The sequence below is a fragment of the Osmerus eperlanus genome, chromosome 11 (assembly GCF_963692335.1).
Source record: "Osmerus eperlanus chromosome 11, fOsmEpe2.1, whole genome shotgun sequence".
Taxonomy (NCBI): Eukaryota; Metazoa; Chordata; class Actinopteri; order Osmeriformes; family Osmeridae; genus Osmerus; species Osmerus eperlanus.
Window position 1 is genome coordinate 14,778,008 of NC_085028.1, and position 16,813 is coordinate 14,794,820.

At 45.1% G+C, this 16,813-nt stretch overlaps 2 protein-coding genes across 12 annotated transcripts in view; one reads left to right on the forward strand and one right to left on the reverse strand.

Moving 5' to 3' along the window:
* The window catches only part of synrg (synergin, gamma), a 30,574-nt gene extending 29,219 nt beyond the window's left edge, over positions 1-1,355 (forward strand). For all 7 annotated transcript variants that reach the window (XM_062473243.1, XM_062473244.1, XM_062473245.1 and 4 more), the window contains one exon: positions 116-1,355. In XM_062473243.1, coding sequence (XP_062329227.1) covers positions 116-247 — 132 coding nt within the window. In that variant the 3' untranslated portion in view covers positions 248-1,355. The remainder of the gene's footprint in view (positions 1-115) is intronic.
* Positions 1,356-4,528: 3,173 nt separating this feature from the next.
* dusp14 (dual specificity phosphatase 14) lies at positions 4,529-10,834 on the reverse strand. 5 transcript variants are annotated; one of them, XM_062473605.1, is made up of 4 exons: positions 10,581-10,834; positions 8,256-8,415; positions 7,587-8,082; positions 4,529-6,450 (listed from the first exon to the last, which is right to left on the reverse strand). In XM_062473605.1, the coding sequence occupies exon 4, from the start codon at positions 6,350-6,352 to the stop codon at positions 5,720-5,722; it is 633 nt and encodes a 210-aa protein (XP_062329589.1). In that variant the 5' UTR covers positions 6,353-6,450; positions 7,587-8,082; positions 8,256-8,415; positions 10,581-10,834; the 3' UTR covers positions 4,529-5,719. The 5 variants fall into 5 exon arrangements, with proteins under 5 accessions (XP_062329589.1, XP_062329588.1, XP_062329591.1 ...); XM_062473604.1 differs by lacking the exon at positions 7,587-8,082; XM_062473607.1 differs by lacking the exons at positions 7,587-8,082; positions 8,256-8,415 and having other exon boundaries at positions 4,529-6,366.
* Between the last annotated feature and the right edge of the window lie 5,979 nt (positions 10,835-16,813).

Below are 16,813 nucleotides of genomic sequence, written 5' to 3' on the forward strand. Positions count from 1 at the left end.
CTTCTTAGCGAGGAGACTCCTCCAGTCTCCTCACCAGCCCAGATATCTTCACCCAGCCCGGTTTCATTCCTTGACTCACTCCGGCATTGACCTTTGCGCCCTTTTCTCCCTTCAGGCTTTCAACTCGGAGACGGACAACTTCAAGCTGCTGTACGGGGGCCACCAGTACCACGCCAGCTGTGCCAACTTCTGGATCAACTGCGTGGAGCCCAAACCGCCGGGCCTCATCCTGCCTGACCTGCTCTGAACGCCTCCTCGCCGCTGCCACGGCAACGGGCGCACATGAATCACTGTCGAGGAGGCGAAGCAGACTCCCTATCCGCCACGCGACCTCGCAACCCCTCGACCTCTCACCTTAGAAGGCCGGAGAACACAGCCGCTCCCCCGAGGGCTCTGGAGTCACTGGAATACCTCTATTTATTTATCTAATATTCTCTGTCCTTCCTTCTCTGTCAGGAGTCCATTTGCTCCAGCGATTTGAAGTACATGGGGCGGGGAAAGTGATGAAGTAGAAAAAGTATATTTGTACAAATTCAAGGGCAAGATGAAAGCCTCATCTGTAACTTAATGTGTTATTAATAAAATCATGTATGTGACGCGTTATTCCTGGGTGGTCCCGGGAGTTGACATGGATATTTATGGAGCTTCTTATTGAGATAACTTTTAACAGTATTGGAATATAACATGGAAAAGTCAAACAAAAAACAGTGGAGTAGAGTGGCACAGAATGTTAAATTATTGTGCAAAACTAGAGTGCTCTTTCAATACAGTCAGACTTATTACTGTGCAATGTAGTATACACTGAGGTTGGGGATCCAGAGACTGAATGAAATTGAACGCCGTCTTTAGTTTTCCCTCCCATCTCCGGTTACACTTTGTTTTTGTTTCATGCTGGAGCTCAGTAAAGAAAGAGACTTTGTTCTTGCCTTTTCTACTTTGGTTTCTATTTAATCTGGGCTGTAGTATCATATTGCTGGAATCACTTTAATGGCCGGGTCTTTAAAAGGATATTCTATGGCTGATAACATTCTTCATCGATTATTTTTTCAAAGACTTTAATTAAACTTTAAAAGCTTCAGTGCTGTGTTGAAAGGCAGTCATATATACCATTTTAAGGATTGTGTGACTAACTGCTTTAGAATGTCCTTTGCACTGTTTAATCATATTTCTTAACAATGATTATTGGTTGTAGGTTTGTCTTGTTGTGTCTGTGTAGCTCTGAAGGGAATGTTTATGAAGTCAACTCTGAATTTTATTGCATCAGCACTTTGTGTTCATTACAGTATGGTACTGTAGACTTGTAATGTGAAGTGACATGTACATAAACAAATCAGTAAAAATTTTAAATTCCATCAGTCAAGGAACTCTCATATGTTGTTTTTATGTGTCATCTTTCTCAAAATGCAGTGTGTGTCTGAATTACCATAGAAATTGTGGGGGCAGGAGGAAGCGAGTCATCTAATATGACCGCAGAGGGTTTCTGGACCAGCCTGTTCAGAGCCTAATGCAGGAATGTCACACAAGTGTACCCTTCCAAGGCCCACTTCCAAATGGACCTAGATTGTCTCTCATTTTCTCTTGTTATTTTGCCCAGTAGCATGCCATTGCTAAGGCCAAGGAGACCTCATCTCCCTCACTTGTTGACAAAATGGAATAAATTGTCCACAGAGGAGCCTGCTGGGCCTTAGCTGGTGGATGTGTGGGGAAGAGCCAATCAGACAAGCCGTCTGTAGGTTCCACGGAACTAGTCTCATTACCATTGTCTCTCCCCATGCTCAGGTGTGTGGTCTCCAACATTCATTTTATATCTCACCACTCCCTAATTGAACATCCCGCTGAAAATGATTTCCTTTCTCCTCACTGAGAGCTCTGGGATTGTAGAAAATTACAAACGCTCAAATCAATTACTGAATAGGGATGCGTACATTTGAAATGCAGGCCATCGCTGCACCCTACTACCCCCCCTCCCTCCCATATGCCAGTCTTGATGTGTAATTTTCATGCTTATCGTCAGCAGTGCCATGAATCAAATGATCAGCCCACAAGAATAGCAGCAGAGATTGCAGTGATGGTGCCGCCATATTGATTGGTTTGCTTCAGCCCTGGGGCCTTTCATATCTCATGCCTCTTGTCAATCACTTTATCGATTTAAGACAACTATTTCACTTCTGAAGGTACAAATAATTGCCTTTACCCTCATTCTCAAGTGAGTATCTCACAACTGATGTTTGCAAAAAATCCTCTGAATGTATGTCTGGAGTTCAGACAAGCATAACAACCGATACGTTAGCCATGAAAGCAAGTGCTTCCACGCTTATTTGAGGCTAACCTGTAGTTTTACAGACCCAGCCCGGTCGCTAGAGAAGACCGGAGTGAAGTCCTCTGAGAGGAATTCAAAGGAGAGTAGCCTACAAGACCTGCTGCTTTGAAGAAAACCACACAACCATTAGCATTTCATCATTTCTCTCCACAGAAGCCTGGTCAAATGTGAGCGTTTGAAGACAGCGCTGGCTAGATTTGGGTCTACACTTTCACCATCCATCCTGAGGAGCGCTCTCTGATTTAATGATGATCCCTCTGACAGTTTAATGACCTGCTTGAATTCATTAGAAATCCTCACTGTGTAATTATTCATTATAAAACAGAAGACAACAACAATTGCTTCCATTGTTCCGCATCAGAGTCCTGTCTTTATCCGGACTGACAGAAGGGTCCGTGCATTTGCATCCAATCACTGTGAAGGAATGATGGGGACAGATGAGTCAGAGGATGACAACGAGTGAGACAAACAACGAGTGAGAGTCATTCAACCCCTCACTGAAAGACAATCATTTATTTTGTTTAATTGCCTTTTTTTGCACTGCAACACACGTCACTGTTCTCCTCTCTCCTCTCTGATGACAAAAGTCACCTTTGATTTTATGCAGAAACGTAGAATGACTGAGATCTCTTGGTTTGGGAATTGTCATTATTGAAATTCTTCTAAATACGCACTCTGCACATACAGCTTGTCATCTCAGAGATTACTGCGGCAATTTGTCCAGGGCATTGATTCAGTCACTGTTCATTAGCGACAACTCATGAGATGTGTTCAACAATAAGAACACATTGGCCCTCACTGACTGTTACCAAGGTTACTGTAGCTTTCATTTCCTGTCAAGGTGTCCTCACCCTCTCTGCCTGCTTGAGTGCCCGTTTGATAACACAACATACCTATTCAAATTGTTGTATTGTGAAATATACTATGTAGGCACCAGAGATGGGAAGTAACGAAGTACTTTGTTACTGTACTTAGTTGATTTTTCTTGGATCAGTACTTGACCACTTTTGACTTTCACTCAAGTTTTTTTACACAAATATCTCTACTTCATACATTTTCAAACCAAGCTCTTTACTTTAGTTTATTCTGTATTTGGTGGCATGATCAATATTATTTATTGTCATTGCGTGCCTTTTTTCATTTCTGCCATCACACACAACAAACAAAAGCTTGTAGTTATTATGTTGTTATCACTGTTTTTACACTGTTATGTTGCTATTACACTGTTGTTACACTGTTTGTTACACTGTTGTTACACTGTTATGTTATTACACTGTTGTTACACTGTTATTATGTTGTTGTTACACTGTTGTAACACTGTTTTTATGTTGTTATTACACTGTTGTTATACTGTTATTATGTTGTTATTACACTGTTGTGACATTGTTATTATGTTATTATGAGTCTTTTTAAACATGAGTACCTGTACTGTCAACTTGAGTGAGAGATGTGTGTACTTTTGCCATCTCTGTCTCTGATACCGGGCACAGATTAGTGAGCACCAGGCTGTGCCTCTGTCTGCTTCCTGTTGAGTTGAAGCTTCCTAATGATGTCTCCTCCAAGTTCATCACAACACTTTGTTCTGCATGGCCTGAACCCTGAACACTCAGGAGGATGTAAATCACCCTGCTCACTGGCATGGACATGAATGGTGATATCCTGCTGCAGGTGAATGATGTGTTTACCCTGGGTAGTCAGACTACACCGTGGGATGGTGACACGCAGACATACGCACACAGCTTCAGTTCAGTCTAGGAAGATGTAGCAGAAGGTGTCATTTGGTTCAATCCCTTTTGCATTTCTATCATGATTGGCCTGTCATCAGAGGAAGCCGGTGCTTGTGGGTAATAGTGTTTATTGTGTAAGCTATTCTGGACATCCTTCACCAGGCTTAGCAGAAGACCGATAGCAGTCATCACTGTCAGCCTGCTGCTATGTGGCCTCACCAAATGAAAAAGAATGATAGAATTCTGCGTTGACATCTGAAGACATCTCTCTGGCAAATGGCTCTGTGAAACATCAGACCTTTTTGTGGAATTTACTGTGCGACCTCTCTCTCTGCAAAACATGTCTCCTAGCGAACTGACAAAGAAAGCCAGCCCGAGAGATATTGCCTTGCATGAGACAATACAGTGACATCTTGAAGTATCAATATCACTGATTCACAACTATATATACAGTATTCTGGTAAATGTTAGGTATTGACTGACAAAAAATATATATTAGTCAACTGTTTTATTTTTTTTACGGGTTTTCAACACAAACAGTAGCATGGGCTAACTTATTACATTGGAATATCATTGCCGTAGGGCAAAAAAAAGCTTGGCTTGGCTTACTGCTGAAAATGCCTTTGCCATGGACAGGGTTATCTGCTACAGTCATATTTGCCATATTAGAAAAGCTTTGTGTCTGCAAAATAGAAGAATTTCAGACAACCTCTTGCCCCCAAATGGTTGTACAGAGAGTACACAGGATATGAAATTCTTGCTTGAATTCGTTTTTTTCAGAACTTGATTCACTAAGACATCATCTAGACGAGGCAAGATAGGGTCATAAAAATGATGTCCCCCTGTGGCCGTTGACACACCATTGTCCTCAAGCTTGAGGAAGACATCTCTCTAAACAGCACAAAGCAAATAATAGCAAACTCCTGCACAGTCTTCTTTCAAACTTAATATCTAGTTTAAAACCGTTAATATAGTCATATTTTTTATATATCTTAAAGTGTACTAGAACACCTCACCCTATTTTTTCTATTTTACCCATATTTATATTTCATGACTTTATATAACTTTTATGAGAATAAGTCAAAATGTTTCTTTTTTATGTACAGTTGTAAGTATTGTAAATGCTACCATAAATTGAGACAGACTTCCGCCCCTTACATCAAAGACAACAGCAAAACTGGCACAATACCATCACGTGACGTTACGTCAGGAAAAAGGACTTCTTTAAGGAGTCTTTAAGCCCCGCCCACACCTTCCCAGAATGCTCCTCCTAACTGGGGTCCAAGCACGGCTGCCATCATCACAGTCTGGGTACTTGATCTCGGTGCCAGGCATCTCTGTGATCCGGGCGCTGCTTTGGTCCACGCGACACTTAGCTTGAGGTGGCCTTGTCTCCCAGACAGAAGGGTGGGCTGGGTGCAGTGCAGAGTGGTAGCACCAGTAACCAGTCTGCAGTGCGGTGACTGATCTGACTTCCTCCATCCAAAAGCACCAGAACTCATTAATTAAGCTTCACAAAGACAGACACTCACACTTTGCATCTCTGGCTGGGGGAACATGCATGAACCTGCAGCCTTGACAGACAACACAGTCGACCACAGCTCTCTCTCCCTCCCTCCTCTGCCTCTCTCCCTGGGGCGAGGACGATGGGGGGGGGGGGGGGGGGGTACGCCTACAGACCCCAGTAGGGCACCAGGTTCCTACGATCCCGGTCGTAGACGTCAGGTATCACCCCGTAGGGCGTCTGCACCATCTTTACAGAGTTCCTGCCGAACAGCTTCCTCTCGTATTCAATGAGCTGCCGCCAGAAGCCGCCGTTGGGCCGTATGACGGGGCGGCGGGCCTTGACCCAGGCGTGGGCCTCGGCCAGGGACACGCGGTGGTACTTCATGAGGTAGGCCAGGCACAGGGAGGCGGAGCGGCTCACCCCGGCGGCACAGTGCACCAGCACGGCCCCCCGCTTGCGCCCCACGCTGTGGATCTTGTCGGCCACGCTGTCGAAGTACAGGGAGAGGGGCGAGTGGGGCATGTCGGCCAGGGGCACCTTCACATACTCCACGTGGGGCCAGTTGAAGTTGGGCAGCTCGATGGTGGCGTTCACCACGCAGGTGATGCCCTTGGACAGGAGCAGGCTGCGGTTGGACGCCACGTTGCCCCGACTCAGGAAGAGATTGGGCGTGATCTGGGCGATGCCTCCCAGCAGGCTGCTGCTCTCCTGGAGGAGCCTGGGCATGGCCGTTGGCACCACGGAGCTGCGGTGGGGGTGGTGGTGGTGGTGGAAGAAGCCTTGGCTGCGGGACCCCATTGAAGAAGAGAGGGCTGGAGAGAGGGTATGGAACAGACAGGAAGACGAACAGGATGTTCTTCAATAGCCTGAAGTCATCGTGCAACAGGAAATTATACCTGAAACAAATCAGGGACAGATTCCAATTTCAGACAGAATATGGTAAGCAACTGAACACAATTTAACAATGAGCTCTCTCCCAATTATATAATTTGGGAGAGTGCCATCAAAGCTATTTGCAGTGAGTCAACAAATAATGGCATTAGATTCCTTTTGGATGGCATTGTGCTGCGACAGTTGTGTCTGGCAAATATAATACCATGTTATCCATCTGCCAGCCCAGGGAGACTGCTGTATGTCTGGCAGGGCTTGGCTTTAGGCTCAGGCCTGATTAATCAAACCCAGTCTGTCCAGGACCATGATGAAACACAGCTGCAGAGAATCTACAGTCTCTTTGATGATGGTATGTATACTCCATCTTCAGCATTAAGGGGAAGCAAAGGTGAATCAAATGGTACACCATCCTATCTCCATGAACACAACTAAGGATGTGTCTCGAATGAAAAGAACACATAGTGTATCTTTCCACTAATTGTAATGGGACATAAAATACATTTGGCCGCGTTTAATTTGACACCTTGTTTTCCTAACCATACCCAAGACTCCACAGCACGAGGGAGCAGAGCATTACCCCACAGTCATGTCTACAGCAGCCTGTGATCTGACACCCTCTGCCACAGTGGGGGGTCAGATGGCTGAGTGGTGAGGGAATCGGGCTATTAATCAGAAGGTTGTTGGTTCGATTCCCGGCCGTGCTAAATTATGTTGTGTCCTTGGGCAAGGCACTTCACCCTACTTGCCTCGAGGAGAATGTCCCTGTACTTATTGTAAGTCGCTCTGGATAAGAGCGTCTGCTTAACGTCTAAATGTAAATTACACACACACAGATACTCGCTCCGTCACCCACAGCGCACGCACACTTCCTGCTGGGGTCATCTACTCTCTTCTTTCAGTGATAGTCTGGATGTCTCATCCATTTGCATTAGGACAGCACACTCGTGGGAGACCCTGGAGCTTCAAGGCACCAGCTCCCACTTTTGGTGCACTCCTCGTACGTCATCCACACCTTGCTCACTGGCCCCCGGGGGCAGTCGCTCTACCTCGCTGTCACAGTCTGGTTAACAAGCCACACACATCAAATGAAACGCATTAATTATGAATTAAATCTGCGTCTGTGCAGAAAACACCTGCGTACCCAGTGTGGTCCTAAAGCCCTGGCTGATTCCTGAGGCACTGTGGGGCACACACACTGTGTCACACTGGAAAAATACAGGTAGAGCTTGATTTTTCTTCTTTTTTCGCAGAGAGCTTAGCTTTTAATGAAGGCCAGAAAACATCTCCTTGTGCTTCGGTGAACAGGAATGTCAGTCTCTCCCCTGGGTCTAAGGTTGCCTTTCCATCAATAAGCCCATCCTGCCCCAGATGTAGCAAGTTGTCCATCTCTCTCATCCCAGCCTTTCTCCACAGCACTGAATACAGCTTGCCATTCCCTGTGGATGCAAGGTGCAAAGAAATCTATCCCCACATATCCTCCCAGCCCAGACAGGAAGTCCCTTAGTTCCCAGGCTGCCAATCACTGAGCACCTTGCCTGTTCAGACATGAAATGGTTGCCATGGAACACACTTAGATGCAGCTGACTCTACATTCTCCTTCTCCAGTGTTGCCGTTGGTGATAAAAAAACAGAAACACCTGCAGTGAGTGAGCAACACGGAGATTGTCAATGAATGCAGACACCTGCTGCGCTGTCATTTTCAAACTGACATCTAAAGAGGAAATGATAAAGCGATGAAATTCTCTTCTGCTTTTTTTCTTCTTATTTTTTTTGCTTAGACAAACACAAACTGCACCCTTGATGTATTGACCTGCTGGACAGTGTTGGACAGCGATGCCCGTCACAGCAGGGTAGCGACGGGAGCAGCGCAGAACAGGGGCGAAGCTAAAACCCCTCTACCAAAGTGCTGAGGTGACATGGCTCCGTCTTTGCTGACACTCGCTGCGTTCACGCGACTATTTATACCCGACCTGGACAGAGAAAGACAAGGAGAGCATGGAGAGTAGAGGAGGAGGAGGAGGGAAAGAGGGCATGTACGCAGAGCCTGTCACCTACAAATCGACTATATGCGTAGGCAATATTTCCCAGTCAATTGACAAGCTCTGCAGGTTATTTTTGTAGGATCATCACGACGAGATTGGAAAAAGGCTGGCTCGACGTGATAGAAAGCGTGCCAATGCTCTCGCCATGCTCAAGCCCAGCAATGGGGCTTGGCCCATCTGTACTGTGCGTCTGAAAGGCAATCACAAGGGCTCATCACTCAGAGTGCATGTCTGTGCCCTGTCATCACATAGACCTTCATCACAGACCCTCCGAGGCAGAGCTCTGCTCCTCTCTATCTGCCCGGGGAGATTCCGCAGGGCTCCGGTTCCTCCTCTGCTAGCTGGAACCGGGAACGTGAGCCACCTGCGGAGAAACCGGAGCAGCCGAACGCAGCCGCTCTATCCCACTCCTAATGTGGAAGCTGGACACCCCATCCGGGGTTATGCTCGTGAGGCAGGCTTAGCAGCTCATTGATACGCACACCACTTACAAACGTGTGTGTGTTTTGAAAACACGGAAAATGCCAGAATCAACAAGTGTTGGTCCAATTGAAACAGAGAAGGGTGTAAGCTTTGCACTCTGTTGAACAATTTGCTCTCTAGTAAACTATCACTCCGATGCAGTGGTGTTGAAAGGAACTGTTCGCATGGCCGAATTCCCACAGAAATAGATCTGTAGACAGGACACACAATGTCGGTGCTGAAACAGTGGCACAATTGGGAGCCATCTGTTTAGTATCTATTTTAATAACACTGTATAACCCCTGAGAATACCGTGTAGAACTACCCTGACCTACAAAATACTTTGTAAACCTAGCTCATAAATGTCCTGGACTTAAATGTGCACATTGAAAAAGCTTGCATACTAGCATAAACTAGTTCCAGAGAAACAATTTTCAGTTATGATACAGAACAGCCTTACAATGAAATTAGTTATAAAGTGGGGATGACAAATTCTGCATGCTGACAGAAAACTGCTAGGTCCCTGCATGTGTTTGTTCAGAGTGGCATCTCCCTGTTAGACCAATGACCAGGTGCTAGCTAGTCATACTGACCATGTTGCACCTCACTGCGGACGCCAGTGGGTGACTGTATCTCACACAGTCCAACCCTCTGGCACTGCTTGGGTAAGAGCAGCTTGCTTACTTACCTAGCCAGCAGCACAACATTCACTGATGGAGAAAAAAATAAATAAAAGGTTGGTATAGTCTCCAAAATGTGTATTTCGTTTTTTGTTTTTTTTACATATTTACTTCTATACTGGGATTTTATGTGGAGACAGTCCTGCTACATAAGCAGTGTAGCAGAACTGTCTGCAGAAAACATTTCTTCCTGAGCTATTAGTGTAACAGGTAGCTTTTAATATGTGACATGGAAAACGGTGCCATAATCTGTAGACTGCTCAAATGAACCTAAAATGAGTTGTTTTTATGCTATTTTTTATGCCTCTTCACACAATTGATGTGATTCATTCATCATATGCATGTTGAATGTTGTGTTGTGTCTGCTAAGAAAGATAAGAAAAACAGGGTGGTCTATTTCATAGACGGTTGGTTAGTATTGTATGTGCTCCCCTGCCTGTCTCATACATTATAATTACTTATGAATGAATATACTCTTTCTCATCATTCTTCCTCCCCCCCCCCCTCTCTCTCTCTCTGTGTATCAATCATCAAAAGCAGGCTTGTCATAATAGGCTATTCAATCTAATAAGGTAGCCTACATAAACGAAGGTAATTATTAACCTGCTAGATCACATATTATTTTATAAAGGTTATCCTACGTGTAGGCTTGAACATCTCATCAACAAATTCGCTTGCTACAATGTGATACAAAAAATATTAGTTTAAGTAACATACAGTCTTATGTTGAATTAGCCAAATACTGCACATCACTTGCTGCATGCGCTGTCTGTTCGAAGCACTTTACAGTGAGCTTTAGCCTATACATTACTATCGCCTGTCCTCTTTCATAAACACAGTAGTGTCGATGCTACTTTTTCCAAAAGTAACCAACCAATCTTGAAGATCTGATAAACATTGTACACACAATCAAAGACCATATCCACTCTAAACTATGAGAACATAACTTACCAAACCTCACTTCACTTTGGCTGAGGTGGTGATTTTCCAAGCGCGTTACTACGCACACACCACTCCGGGCATGTGGTTGCTAAGTCAAACCCCAAACAATTATACTAATAAAAGATTGGTGGTCAACAAGACCTAGCATATAACATACAATTTTAAAGACAAAGCGACAGAAAGCTAATATTATTACTGCCGAAAGAGCGGGAGAATTCCACGCGCATCCGTCCGCTCTCCAGCAACGGTGTAGCGAAGGAACATATTCGGTACAGAGGCTAGAACCTACGTTCTGAAGCACCTCCCCTCTAAACACAACCCATGAGTAGCCTACTGTCAGACAGAGATGCAGCGAATGTACATGTACATTCGCATGATATTACTCAATCGCAAGCTACAGTCTTTCTTGATGTGAATGTTAGCAAAACGTTAATGATGCCGATTATCAAGTAAACTGATAATATGGTAAAGGATAGTCTGTGTTTAGAGAACTCGTTCCTGTTGTCAGATTATGTTTATGTCTGCCCCTCAGCATTTCATAAACGTTTGGTAAGACTAATTTCTATCATCTTTATAGCTCTTCACATAGTGTGTTTTTAGTATTTGGCTCGGTCAAAGAGGTATGTTTAAAAAAAAAACGGTGGTATGAAAAGAAAGACCTTAACTGTTGCCTCACACCATGTCACAGCTGCAGGTCAGTATCGGGCCACGCATTAAAGGCAACAGAGAGCAAAAATATTTTTTATGCCCTGCTGTATGGCGTGAAATTAGTGCCAGGAGAGCGAGCTCTGTAAAAACGATTTGTAACTTGCAAAAAAGATTTGTCTCTGTAGAAAATGATTCGTGTACTTGCAAAAAAAAAGTTTTGTGTCTCCGTAGAAGAAGGCAAGATTTGTGTACTTGCATAAAAGATTTGTAACTTGCAAAAAAAGATTTGTGTATTTGTAAAAAAAGGTTTTGTGTCTCCGTAGAAGAAAAAGATTTGTGTACTTGTAAAAAAAGTTTTGTGTCTCCGTAGAAGAAAAAGATTCGTGTACTTGTAAAAAAAGTTTTGTGTCTCCGTAGAAGAAAAAGATTTGTGTACTTGTAAAAAAAAGTTTTGTGTCTCCGTAGAAGAAAAAGATTCGTGTACTTGTAAAAAAAGTTTTGTGTCTCCGTAGAAGAAGGCGGGAACAATGCTCCCAAAACCATCTAAGCCAATCAAATATAGCCATTTCTGTGTCTAGTATCATTGGACATTTTCGTCTGTCTTTTTTACAAATACACAAATCTTTTTTTGCAAGTTACAAATCTTTTATGCAAGTACACAAATCTTTTTCTTCTACGGAGACACAAAACTTTTTTTTTACAAGTACACAAATCTTTTTCTTCTACGGAGACACAAAACCTTTTTTTACAAGTACACAAATCTTTTTTGCAAGTTACAAATCTTTTATGCAAGTACACAAATCTTGCCTTCTTCTACGGAGACACAAAACTTTTTTTTTGCAAGTACACGAATCATTTTCTACAGAGACACAAATCTTTTTTGCAAGTTACAAATCGTTTTTACAGAGCTCGCTCTCCTGGCACTAATTTCACGCCATACTGCTGTTTCATGCAGGGTCACACAATGGCCTGGTGTTCGCCAGTACAGCGAGTGGCTGTGGCCCACAGAGTTTCAAAAGAAACAAAGTCCAAGAAGGTCAGAGGAACACCTGATACCGTGGACAGGAATCAGTATGGGATGACTATGAATGGTGCTGGAGCGAACCTCCACCCTCCACCTCCACCCCCCACCCCCCGGTCACCCCACTCCTCCAACCCCCAGAAGGGTAGGCATGTGCTCAAATTACAGGTCTTTAACTTATCAAACCCAGAGAGATGGAACAAGAAACAATGGTCAGGATGACAAAGAGCTGTGTCAATGTCCTACAGATAGTTCCTCAGACATTGTATAGAGGGAATCTAGCATAACACCTAACACCACAACACCTTATGCAGCTTCAACACGAGGCAACACACCAACAAGAAAAACAAAAACAAGTTTATATTCATGTCACTGAGAAGGACAGTAACATGCCACTAGTTATATTGGCTTGCATTCAGCACACCTCTGAGTTCCCTGCCTGTGAGTAAGCTGTTTGATTTACTGCCCGAGTTCATACTGTGCTAATGCCGTCGCAGGGATATGTTGACCATACATGACCCCTGGCAGCCCTTCCCCAGCAACAAGCACAGAACTCATGGAGAACAGCTGAATTAAATGCACTAAATCCGCATTAAAACCCCTGTGACGTACGGTGTCCAAACACAGCCATTGTCAAAGCATTCTGCTAAAGTTAGTACTATTCAAAAGAGATCCTGCAGGGTAGGATATTATCATATCGACCAAACATCTAGTCCCAGGCCTGAATCGCTGCTAATTATATTCCACGATAATAAGCACCAAATTCAATCATGTGGAAACAAATTGGGGCCTACCTAGCTGTACTACAGCAACACTCCACACACCTGTGGAGAGGCATGACGATATAGATCAGGGCCCGAGGCGGGGAGACAGAAAATGGAGAACCCATCATCGTTCTGGTATCTGTACATTTCCTGTGTAGAATGTCTGTATGTGTCATATTTCTCCATGCAGGATATGTTGTTGAGACAGGTATGTAATCTTATGCCACACAGTATGTGTCACTGTTGGTCACAAATCGCTAGTTGAATTCTTAGGAAGAAGGCCGAAGGGGGTGTCAATGGAGCACACAGTAATGTCAGACAACAGAGCAGAGATGAATGGCAAAGTGAAATGCAATGGAGAGGGGAAGCAGGGGGAGAAATAGATAGAGAATGAAAGACGTTGAACCTCAGACAGAGAGAGAGAGAGAGAGAGAGAGAGAGAGAGAGAGAGAGAGAGAGAGAGAGAGAGAGAGAGAGAAGCTGCAGGGAACAGGGACTGAAGTGAGTCTGAAATGTCAGATGAGTCAGAAGCCTTCCCAGTGAAACGCTGCTGTTTAATAGGGTTCTACGGTCTGCAAGGGCGGCTTAAAATACATGTGCAGTTACGCTGTCACCCACACAACTACACAGCTCACCTGTAGCCTCATTCCTGCTGCCCCGACTGTGTGGGTGGCAACCGCAGCACACGACCCAGACGGTTCGCTCAAGACCATCCTGGGTCAGATGGCTGAGCGGTTAGGGAATCGGGCTATTAATCATAAGGTTGTTGGTTCGATTCCTGGCTGCGTCAAATGACGTTGTGTCCTTGGGCAAGGCGCTTCACCCTACTTGCCTCGGGGGGGAATGTTCCTGTACTTACTGTAAGTCACCCTGGATAAGAGCATTTGCTAAATGACTAAACGTAAATGTAAGACGATGCTCTGTTTATCGCAGATGAGGTTCACAGGCATATTTTCATAAGGGGGTACTGTAACCGGCTTTCAGTGACCGTGTGAATATTGGTTGTGAATGGTACTCTGGCTGTGAATGCTAATGCGCGGCTAGTCGATGAAGACGAGAAATCTTTCTAACTAATAAATCAAGAATGCAATCCATGGCATTAGGGCTAGGTTCTATCTAATTAAACTATTCATGGAGGAATGTTGAACATGACAGCTAACCCATTTCAGAGTCCTGGTGCGAGAGCTTCATCAGAAATAGAAGGACTGGTACAAGAGGCTTTAGTGCAGGCTGAGTAAGACCTGTTCCTCCAGAGGTATTTCTCCTGTTCTCGACCTCCCCCTCCCCTCCCTCCCTCCTCACACACACACACACACATTCCAGGCTGCCATGGCTTCTCCACACTGATAGTACTCTGATTGCTGATTATTCCTTGTGAAATTGAATGAAGTCAGATGAAGCCGTATAAATCTCCTGGCAGATCTACCCCCCCACACCGTCGTCACCCAGCCTTGCAACCCCTGCCTGAACTTGAGCGAGCCACTGCAGATTGTTCTGGCGTTCATGTTAGGGGGGGGGGGGGGGGGGGTGCATCGATGCGATCCGCCCTTTGGCATGGAGGTGGCAAGACGAGGCATGTGGAAAGTGTTTTGTGGTCAGTGATGGAGAATGGAGGTGCAGGTCCTGGGGTTTCAGGAGGTGGGGGGGTGCTAAATAAAGCACTGCCACTGATCCTGCAGGCTCCTCCTTCCCTCCAGCTGTGACAGCAGTAAATAGACCTGGGATCTGAGTGTTTGCTGTAGCAACATGTGAGGGGGGCGGGCGAGCTTGTGCTTCGCATGGAGTCTCCTTGTCACTCTGATCCAGACAACTCCCACATCAAACAAACACATTTGCTGCTTCGCAAGAACAGTGGACCTGCCATGCCAGGGCAGCTTCAAACAGCCACAGTGAAGGTTGCATCTTTCATTGTCACGCTTAGTCTTTGGCTGGGTTTTTCCTGTAAAGAAAATAATTTTAGTGAAGAAAATCTTTTTTTGGACAATAGTCCATGTGCTGAGCAAACGTACTGAGTGATAGATGTGTCTCATTGTGTGTAGAATGGAATGCAACAGCCTGCTCTTGTGCATGAGCTGTTCAGTGAGGAGAAGCACGTACAAGGATAGATGGGAGGAGGGGGGGGAGGATGGGAGGAGAGGGAGGTCAGCGCTACAGCAGACTTCAATTCTGCGCTCTGCTCTGGTTAGTCACGACTCCTCTGCCCGGCAGATGAGTATGAGCAACAGGGTGAGGAGGAGTGCGTGTGTGTGTGTGTGTGTGTGCATGCGCCTGTGCGTTGCTCTCGGCTCCCCCCTTTGCCCCTCCTCTAGACGGCCAATCCTCTTTTCAGACTTCAGCTCCAGAATGCCAGAGACCTGGTTGTCAAGGAAACCCAGCGTGTTGACAATGGAAGACAGGTTCACCTCTGTGTTAATCACTGCCTGGAAATAATGGCTGAGGAGACAGGGAGGAGGGAATGCCAATGGCTTGTGTTAGTGGCGGAGCAGGACACCACAGACAGGAGCTGTGGGAGAAATGCCAAGCATGGGTTTGTTTACCCAGCCAACTGGAAGGAAATGTATTTTTCCCTTTTCATTGAGAAACACTTAGGTTGAAAATCAATACACTGAAAAGTGTCTGCTTTTAAACCAATAGTTTCCCTCAGGAAACTACTTGTACTTTAAATAGTTCTGTGTAACCATAGAAATTGCAGCAAACAACCCAATTGAAAGGTTGACTTGACATTGACATCAACGTCTCTGTGTGCTATCATCCTATGAACTGTATTTATAGATTCACAAACATAAGAAATATGTGCGTGTGCGTGTGTGTGTGTAGCACATGGAGTGGCACGGCCACGTAGTCCAACAAACCAAAATGTAAAGTATCATTAATGCAAATAGTCTTCAAATTAGGTTTCCAATCCATCCACTGCCACTACCCTATCGTGGCACTTAAATAAATTAACACAGGTCGAGTTTCCTTCACAGGAAGTCTGTCTCATTCACCTTCATAGGGAGCTGCAGCAGGAGAGAGAGGTGGGGAAAAAGGGAGGTTCAAGCGCGTCTGAGCGGATAGCGTGTGGGTGAGGTGAGAAGTGGCACTCGCCTACCCACATGCAGAGCACTGACACCAACATCTGCTCTGTCTGCTCACTCTGCCTCACTGGCCGAGCCCAGACTGACAAAGAGAGGGGGGCGTGCCACTACATGTGTTGGTGGTTAGGGGTCACCGTGCGGGGAACTGGGTATGTGGGTGAGTGGTTGTACATATGCGTACATCAACAGTGTTTGTTGACCATCAGCAACGTGCTTTCTCCATCATTGGTCTCAGAAAACGAACAGTAAAAAAACATATATATTCCCACTTCATTAGACAGATAAAAAACAATCCAGGCTTCATATGTCCTGATACTGTAAACGCCTTCCTGACTTCCCTCCCATGACAACTAGCTGAAGCTCTCACCTCATCGTCACTCCTCCATCTTCTCACCAGAAGGTGGCCTTCGAATCTCTGCTGGAGACCGACTCACGTGTGCCCGTGGCAACGAGATCTGCAGCTACATGTCCCTGCCCCTCGCAGGGAAACAACTCAACAGTTGAACCCTCACATCCACAACCTCACAAGTTGTCTTGTGGGGTAATGGGTTTACAATGTTTTGCTACGTCCTGAATAGTATGGGTTCATAGTCTATTTTTATTGAATCAGGATCTGTATAATGGAGCAATGATAAATTCATATTCAAGACTCGGACATTACCAAGGGGGAGGGATTAAACTTTAGCAAGGGACTAAACAAATTGTATGTATAGTAAGCCCATCTTTAACGGC

What these genes read in the sequence shown, in the direction of transcription:
- dusp14 (XM_062473607.1), bottom strand. Translation starts at nt 6,352, where the DNA reads ATGGGGTCCCGCAGCCAAGGCTTCTTCCACCACCACCACCACCCCCAC.